Source organism: Elephantulus edwardii, unplaced genomic scaffold, assembly GCF_000299155.1.
Source record: "Elephantulus edwardii isolate Elephantulus edwardi_28Jun2011 unplaced genomic scaffold, EleEdw1.0 scaffold00030, whole genome shotgun sequence".
In the NCBI taxonomy this organism is placed as follows: domain Eukaryota; kingdom Metazoa; phylum Chordata; class Mammalia; order Macroscelidea; family Macroscelididae; genus Elephantulus; species Elephantulus edwardii.
Genome location: NW_006399780.1, coordinates 5,203,717 through 5,213,045, shown reverse-complemented (window position 1 = coordinate 5,213,045; position 9,329 = coordinate 5,203,717). Strand labels below are relative to the sequence as shown.

Sequence of the window (9,329 nt, the reverse complement as noted above, 5' to 3'; positions counted from 1 at the left end):
CCCCAATCTAATCATAAATTAAGCAAAGGATTTGAATAACATTTCACCAAAGTGAACATTCAAATGGCCACCAGATATATGAAAGAGGATGTTCAACCTCATTACCTATTGGAAAGATGCAAATCAAAACCACAGGGAGACTCAGTATCACTCAAAGTCGCCTGGGGCACGGTGAGCTAGTGGCATAGTCTGTAGGGAATTGCATTGTTAACCCAAACGCTGTGCATCTCTTAACATTTCAAATTTAGTGATTCTTCTAGTGGAAGAAAGATGTATAGTCTTTTCCTGTCGCAGTTTACAGCCTCAGAAACTGGATGGTGGTTTGCTTTGAGTCAGAACAAACTCCAGGTGATGAATTTGAGTTTGAGTTTTGAGACTACATCCTTCAAATGGATTACACTTCAGCATAAAACAGAAAGAAATCAGCACAAGTAGACCAATAAATAACCTCATGATTGATGTTGTCAGTGATTTAATTATACTTGTATCCATAGCCAATACCAGTGGAAGCAGCAGTTGAGAAATAAAAAACCTTACTGCATTGGGAAGATCTGCTGTCGAGAGCCTCTTTAAAATCCTGACGAGCATAGGATGTAATTTTAAAGACTAAGGTGTGCCTGACTTAAGTCATGATCTTTTCAATTTGTTCTTAGCATTTGAGAGTTGGACAATGAATAAAGAAGACCAAAGAAACTCTCCTTACATGAAATTAGGGTTTGATGAGACTGATGGGTGTCATATTCCACCCTTAAAGCTTTTATAACTATTTGGTTTATCAGATCATAGGGAATCATATTCCACATTATATTATTACATACAAATAGTTTTAGAGGACACAATTCAACTGGTAACAATACCAAATGTTTTCAAGAATATGGAAAAATTAGAACCCTTATTTATCGCTGGAGAAATACAAATTAAACACCTATTTTGGAAAACTATGGCAGTTCTTTTAAAAAAACCACAAAAATAAAAATAACAAATGACACAGCCAGCCCATCTGTTCCTGTATGTCTAAAAGACTGGAAACGGAGATTCAAAGACTTGTATTCCAATATCCATTGCAGCACTAGTCACAGTAGTTAAAGTGTGGCAACAACTTAAATGCCCATCAGCAGATGAATGGGTGAACAAAATGTGGTACATATTTACAAGGAAATATTACACAAGAGAAATTAAGTCTTGATACATGTTACGATGTTGTTGTTGTTAATTGCTGTTGAGTCAAGCACAACTAATAGTGACCCTATTAACAAAAGACCTGAAGCCTTTCAGTAACTATTGTTTTTTCTCAAAGTTCATAGAGTTTCCAGAGGCATATGGTTTAGAAACTAGATGCCCCTCCTGCTTCCAAACCTGTCTTAAACTGGGAGCTCCACTAAAGACTGTCCACCATGGGCAACCATTAAGGTATTTGAGACCCCAGTGGCACAAGGTTCAGTGTAACAGCAAACCCAGATGACCTCAGCATGGCAAATTAACAGAACAGTTCTATACAATTTAGAAGAATGTTCCTCTAAAATATAATAACAGGGGATTAAAATATAACCCTAGGGCCCAACCAACTAGAAGAAGAATTCAATCACAAAATGAAAAATAATTATATGATCTCACTTATATAAAAAGACAAGAACAAGCAAGTATATGGAAACCAAAGTTTCTTAGTGGTTATCAAGGATAAAAGGGATTCTTGGGATTAGTTCCTCGCTTTGGAGATTAGGGTCATAGTTCATGGGACATCCTAGGTAATTGTCCTAATAAGGTACTTAGTGCGTTAGTGGCCTAGTGGTAAGAAGCTATGTTGCAATCCAGAAGGCGTAGGGTTCAAATCCACCAGCTCCTCCACAAGAGAAGGATGGACAGTCTCCTCTCATGCAATTAACTGCCTCTGAAAACCCACCGGTGGGTCAGCTATGGGTCGATTCCAACCTGACAGTAACAACAACAATCTGCCACTGGTTTAGTGGATGGTTTCTGGTGTTCAACAACTTGCACAAGGCCATTCAGATGACGTCTGTACACCTGAACAGAAGTGAAATGAGAAATCAGGGATAGGAATAGCATGTGTGACAATGAACAACCAGCTACGCATTCCTTTGAGTCATTACCTCCATGAACATCTTCCTCCTTTGTCATGTGACCAAAAGGACTGCATGGTACTTAATGACTTACTCGGCATTTTGATCGAAGTACTAAAGAAGAAAAGTAATTTTTTGCAATTCATCCTTTCTGGAGCCATGGTGTCTAGATAAACCTTGAAACTATTTCCCAAAGAAACCTTAAACCAAATATAGCCCCTACAGTATTTTAAAATCAAGTAGTTACATTTAACTCATAAAGATTGCCCGCCTTGAGCATTATATCCTTTTAAGATATATATTTATCATATGCGACTTGATGGATCAGGTAATACCCCTAGGGGATTTTATGTTTATGGCAGAAGAACAACAAAGAAGAGTGAAAATGGTTGTTCAGCTCAAATAGAATCAGTGTCACCTGATTTGTGTACAGTTTGTGAATTGTATATGTAGAAACTTGAATTTGGTTTCTCTTTTTACACGTAAATTCTCTATAATAAAAAAAAATATACTTTAAAAAAAGTAGCAAGTGTGTGGTAAGTACCCAACTGGGGAATCTCTATTTCTAGAACAAAGAAAAATGAATATTAAATCAGATCATTGATATCACATGCAAGCAAGATTCTGCTAAAGATTATCAATAATGGCTGGAATAGCACATCAGCAGAGAACTGCCAGAAGTCCAGGCTGGGCTTGGAAGGGGTCTGGTACTAGGGATATTGTACCTAATGTTAATTGGATCTTAGCTGAAAGCAGAGGATACCAGAGGAATATCTGTCTGTGTTTCATTGATTAAGCAAAGGCATTTGACTGTATAGATCATAACAAACTGTGGCTGACTCTGAGGAGAATGGGAATTCCAGAATACTTGCTTGTACTAATGCAAAACCTATACTTAGACCAAGAGGCAGTTGTTAGAACAGAGCAAGGAAACACTGCATGATTCAAAATTGGGAAGGGTGTATGCCAGGGATGCATCCTATCTCCATACCTTTTCAACCTATATGCAGAACCTATATGCAGATCATCCAGGAGGCTGGGCTCTATGAGGAGAAATGTGGCGTCAGGATTGGTGGAAGATCCATCAACAGTATGCATTATGCAGATGACACAACCCTGCTTGCTTAAACTGAGGAGGTCCTGAAGCACTTGTTTCAGAGAGTCAAGGATTGCAGCCTTCAATATGGATTAAGGCTCAACATAAAAATGACAAAGATTCTCACCATTGGGCCACTTGGCAGCATCAGTATGGATGGTTAAGAGATTGAGATTGTTCACAGCTTGAGTTTGCTTGGCTCCACAGTCAACACTCTTGGCACCAGCAGCCAAGAAATTAAAAGATGTATTGTGATGAGAAAGTCTGCTGTTAGGGACCTCTGCTAAGAAAACAAACAGGTTCATCCTAGAGAGGGTTAAACCAGGCTGCTCCTTGGAGGCAAGGATTCTGAGTCTTCATCTGACATACTTTGGACCAGTCCTTGGAGAGGAACATCATGCTTGGGAGGGTAGAGGGACAGCGCAGGAGAGGAAGACCCTCTATGAGGTAGATTGATTCAGAGACTGGGGTAATTGGGGTGGGTGTGTTGGAGACAGTGAGATTGGCATAGGACAGCAGGGTTTAGGGCTGTTGTATATAGGGTCGCTGTGAGTCACAAGCAGCTTGACAGCACATAACAACAACAAGGTGGGGAAGTGGACAGGCTAAGTAAGACATGGCTGTCTAGTAGTAATCTTTAAGTATTTCAAGAGCATAAATGTATCACTGAATTGGTGGGTTCGAATTGAGTCCTTGAGTGTGGCTTAAGAAACAAAAGAAGTGTGCATTCTGAACAAGAAAACAGCATCGACAGGAGCACTATGAAATAGTTCCTCAGATCAAAGAGTCCCCTGCCCCGAGTGGTGTAGTGTTTAAGCACTTGGATGCTACCCAAAAGGTCAGTGATGTGAACCCACCAGCAGCTCTGTGAGAAAAATATCTAGGGGCATGCTTCTATCCACCTGCAGCCTCAGACACTCAGTGGGACAGTACTGCTATGATCTGTCATGTCACTGTGAGTGGCAGTGGGTTTGCTCATCGGTCCAGCCGGGAAGTGTAGCTAGGTTCATTTCTCCCCATTCTTCTGTGATCAGTTGATTCGAAGTGCTCAGAGTTTAGGCTGAGGATTGTTAGGGCCTGTCAGGTCACTGTGAGGAAGAATGGGATCACGTACCGTTGTTACATGAGAAGAGCTTTATCAACACACACTCACGCCAGTATTGGTGACCACAGTTCTGCCAGAATGAAGAAATCAATAACTTCACCTAATTCATGCTGTGAGTCATGAAGTGTATAAACGTGAAATAATTTTGGTTCTTGAAATGTAAATGTTGGATTATCGAGTTAAAACGAAAGTGGATTGAATATGAAAACTCAGTATTAAAACTTTGTATTTTATTTGTTTTTCTTTAGGTGCGTGGCCTGTTCTTATAGATGACTTTGTAGAATATGCACGACCAGTAATCACAGGTGGAAAGCACAGCACTTTCTAAGCAGAAAAATGAAGCTAGATTAGGTTCTAATTGTGTCCTGTAAAGGAGACATTTTGGTCAGTTATTGTGTACATTTCTTGCTGATTCCAGAAGTCATCCTTAACCAGCCATGAAGTTAAAATAACCGTCTGATTCTGCTTAAAGGAAATGGTGACTTTTATGGACACCGTAAATTCCTCAGAAGATAGCTGCTTTGGATATTTGGACGTGAGGGTCATTGTAGCTGCTGTTTCAAGAGATTTCTGCATGATTTTTACGTTTAAGAAAAAAGTAACATAGAGCCCATTTTGCAGGACTACTTATGAGCATGCTATTTATTTTATGAGTTAAGATGAACACCAGCAGTTACCAAAAGTCCTGCTGAACTATGTTGTAATTACATTTAAAAGACAGTGTTTGTGTTCTCAAGTAGGATGTTGTATTTTTATACAAGTCAGAGGTGTTAAAAATGATCTTGTAATGGATTCTCACATTTTTTAAACTTGGTGCCAGGAATTTAAGATTTCTATTTTTCGAATTATCAGATATCTAGATTTGCCAAATCTATTTTTGTTTGTTTTAGTTTTCCTAGCTGCTCATCTGTAAAACATTTTTATAGTTTTTAATAGTCCATTACAGTTTGCACAGATGTGTGGTTTCAGGAAAGTTTTCCTTTAAACTGTTTACAAGTCAGCGAGCCTAATTTACTTTTAATAATGTTATTAGAACTTCCTAAGAAGTTTCTTAAAATGTTTTTTTAAAAAAATATTTTATTACATTTAAGAAAGACATTTTTCCATGGGAAAAATAGTTTCTTTTAATGAATGAATTACAGATTTAAAAATCAAGTGAGTGGGTTCCTCAAATGTCTTTAATAGCTATAATGTCTACCATCCATCCCTTTGAACTAATTGTACTAATTGTACAAATAGGAAGTTAAAATGTACAACATTGTGAAAAAACAAAAAGCAGAAACCTTTATCTTATGTAAGAGCTGAAATTTGTCTTCATATCATGTTATCTGTTTCTTCCAGTCTCTGCCTTGTCAAAGTGAACCCTCTATCTAATACAGGACAAAAATAAAGTATGTGTGAGCCAAAGGCTGAAAAGCTCAAGATGTTACCTTGCTCTTCTTTTGACAAAGCTCTTCTGCAGAGTTTTGAAAATCAGTCTGTATTGACCCTACCTCATATTTGGAAAAAAATCTAACATACTTGTTCTTCACTCTATAGGTTTCCTTTGCTGCCCTATATATATAATACAGTTTATGAAACAAACAAATTGGTAATTAATATACAGGTGAGAGAGAAATCAAAGAGCTTCACTTCATCTCAGTCTCATAGCTCCAGTAGAGTTTTGGAGGCTATAATTTGGCCAGGAGGACATTGGCCATCTTTCTCCTGAGAAGCTGCTTGTGGATTTGAACCACCAGGATTAGCAGCATAAGTGCCTCTTGACTACAACACAGTTCGTACTTCATAACTTTAAAATATAATGTATGCTTAACATTTATAGTTTTCCTTGACTCCTAAAAATATAATTGTTTTAGGAAATATCTACTTAAAATTTTAAGACACATTTTAAGGGTTTGAAGATACTTGCTAGATTCTGAGTTATATATTTATAGGTGTTTGTCTAGAAATATTAAAAGGGCAGCAGGGAATAGAGAAATGAAAATGGTTTCGGAGTTTGAAGACAAGATCTAGGTCTGAGTAGGCCACTGATTTCAGAATCTAGAGCAGGTCACTTAAGCTTCTGTTTCCATATCTACAAAAGGAAGGAATAGACAGCTCTACCTTCAGAAATCTGTGATTCCAAGAGAACATTTATTTCATACGACAAAAGCTCGCTTTAATGAAAACATCAGAAATTTAAAGGCATCCTTCTAGGCTTTATAAATTCTTGCCATGTAGGTATTCTGTTTAGAGAAGTGTGTAGAACTCAGATAATTATGAAGGTCTGCAATAGTTTTTTAAAAAACAAAACATGCAAAACTAAAAACAGAGACCTCTGGTGTTGTTTATCAATAGTTAATCAAAATATTAGTAATTGGACAATGGCTCTTCAAAACTTTGTGGGGGTTTTTTCCATAAATTATACATTTAAATTATGCATGTTATTAAAGTGCTAAAATCTTCAAAAACATTAAAATAAATTCTTTTCTCTGCTGGTTGTGGTGGTATCTTTAAGTTCCACTCGTAGTTACTTACCACTAGATGTCAGTGTCTTCGTCTTGAGTCATGAGGCAAATGGGAAATTTATAAGTAGTAAATATGCTCCAGTAGAAACATGAAACATTTTGTCCTAAAACAAATAATTTAATTTTCTTTTTCAGTATCACAGTGCTATTAAATATGATTTTTTCCATGTGAGAAATCATAGATCTCACATATTTAAGGTGAAAAGAATTTTCAGGAATTGGTAGGAATTATATATCAAAATACACAGTAATACAAATTATAAATTTTTGAAAATACACAAATAATCCACACATGAAAGCAAAAGAAATTCACATTATTGCCCTGTATCCTCATAGAGTACCTACCAAGAGTTTCTGGAATAAATTTCCTCCTCACCCTCAGTGACATGTGTAATTGTGTGTTGTTCTGTTATTTGTTTGGTTTTTACCTTAATAAAAGTTTATAATATTATATATATTCTAGACTTCAGATTCTGTAGAGTCAGTGGTAGCCTTTTTTCCTGTTATTTGTTGCTGTGTCCACAGTGTGACATAGAAACTCAGCAAATATTTGTTGAGTGAACAAATGAATGAATTTAATATTTGTTCTTAGGTCCGATAGTAGTTTCTCACTCGTGTGAAGGATTTTATAGCTCCAGAATCAGCAAGAAATCCCTTTCAAGTAGTATCCACTTGAAATAGGCACAGATAAAAATCAGTCACAAAATGAAGTTGAGGCTATGATAAAAAATTCACTGTATTTGTCAAATTTGGTCATAATATTTTTACTCAACAAATTATTTCTTCCAAAGTATACTGTTAAATCACTACCTAGGACAGTTAAATAAAACGATTGTACTTCATTTCTGACTTTTATTTTTATAGAAGTCCTACATAAATTGCAATGAAAAATCATCTGTAATGGTTTTGAAGGACTACTTGAGAAACTCAGAATTCTGCTTGCTACAGTATTATCTTTAAACCAGTTTGCTGGCATCTTACTACATGAGTATTTAAATTTATCTGACTACCTTGATGTACATTTAAAATGTTATCAGATGTCGTTTTTAAGCTCATGTGTTTCTACTACTCTTTCTGAGAGGACGAGAGGTCCCACTGGGAGACAGGAGAGGGAAGCATAACCTTGGCAGTTTGGATTCTCCAGCACTACGCATTACCGCTGCTCTTCTGGGCCTGAGGCTTAGGGAGATGGATTTCTTTTTATATTTTTTTTAAAGCAAGAGTCCTGGTTTTATATATTCTGTGTCTACTTTTCTCCAACCTTATCTTTGAGCATTCTTTGACAAGTGGTTGAGGATATTTTAAATACCATTCAGTTACTGAGAACAGAATCATACATTCTGGTAGGCTTTGCACATTTTACCACTTTTAAATCGAAAGTGTAGCTATCTGGACAGCCTCTTGCTGAACGTCAATTTGTAAGAAAACAATGTTTACACTGAAATCATATGCCAGTCCCCCTTCCCCTTGCACTTCTCTGTATTTTCCAAGTTTTCTGTCACAGACCCCTAATTTTATTTTTTTGCAGCTAAGACATTGTATATATTTAATAATAAGTGAAAGACCAAAATTAAAAGCCAGATCCACTGCTGCCAGGTGGATGCCAACTCCTGACAAACTGCCATTGGGTTTCCATAGCCATAAATCTCAAAGGGAGCCCACTTCTTTCTCCCACTGAGCAGCCATTGGGTTTGAACTGCTGACTTCTCCTTCAGCGCTCCAACATGCAATCCATTACACGAAGTCAAGTAGAAAAGACTATAATACGAGTTATTTCCTTGACATTTTTTAGAAACAAGTTCTGAGGAGGGAGCTCTGGTGCTCTAGTGGTAGGGAGCTGTGTTGCCCAACCCAAAGGCACACGGTTCGAATCCATCTGCTGCTGTGTGGGAGACCGGCACTGTCCTGAGCGATTCACAGCTTCTGAAAACCTACTAGAGGGTCAGCTGTGAGTCAGTTCCCACTCCATGTCATACAACAGGTCTGGGGGGTCAAATAGGCAAAGGGCTCTTTTAGGGTGATGATTCTACAAGAATACGCATTTACAAAAACTCACCAAAATGTACACCTAAAATGGATAGATTTTATGGTCTTTAACACTTTTCGTTTTAAAATGCACGTCTTTTGCAATTTCTTTTCCAACAAAGATTGGTTACTCAGAAGCTATTGCTTTTTAAAAGAATGGTCTGGATGTTGATTAATTAAAGATAGCAGTCTGCTCATTGAAAAGCTAGAGTCCGTGCGAAGGCTGAGGGAAATCGATACCGCACACTGGTGCCCAGGAGCCCTGCTTAGAGGGAACGTTGTGAGCTGTGGGGATCCAGAGGGGTTTTCTCATTGGTCCTTATATAAGAGGTGCCACCTGCAGGGACAGAAAAGGAGTGCCTGGCCATTTAGAGGAAGGTCCTGACAGTGATACAATGACCAATATAAATGTCAGCAGGGTTGACTGAAGGCAGCGACCAAGCGGAAGCAACAAAGGCTGAGGACTCTGAGCAGCTTTAACAGCAGGAGGAAACCGGCCAGCTGAAGGCCTTCCCAAG

The 9,329-nt window shown here is 37.8% G+C and overlaps 1 protein-coding gene across 1 annotated transcript in view; it reads left to right on the top strand.

The window, feature by feature from the left end:
• Positions 1-4,607, top strand: part of DCUN1D2 (DCN1, defective in cullin neddylation 1, domain containing 2) — a 43,841-nt gene extending 39,234 nt beyond the window's left edge. The window contains exon 6 of the mRNA XM_006883959.1: positions 4,528-4,607. Within this exon, the coding sequence (XP_006884021.1) occupies positions 4,528-4,607 (80 nt within the window). The remainder of the gene's footprint in view (positions 1-4,527) is intronic.
• The last annotated feature ends 4,722 nt before the right edge of the window (positions 4,608-9,329 follow it).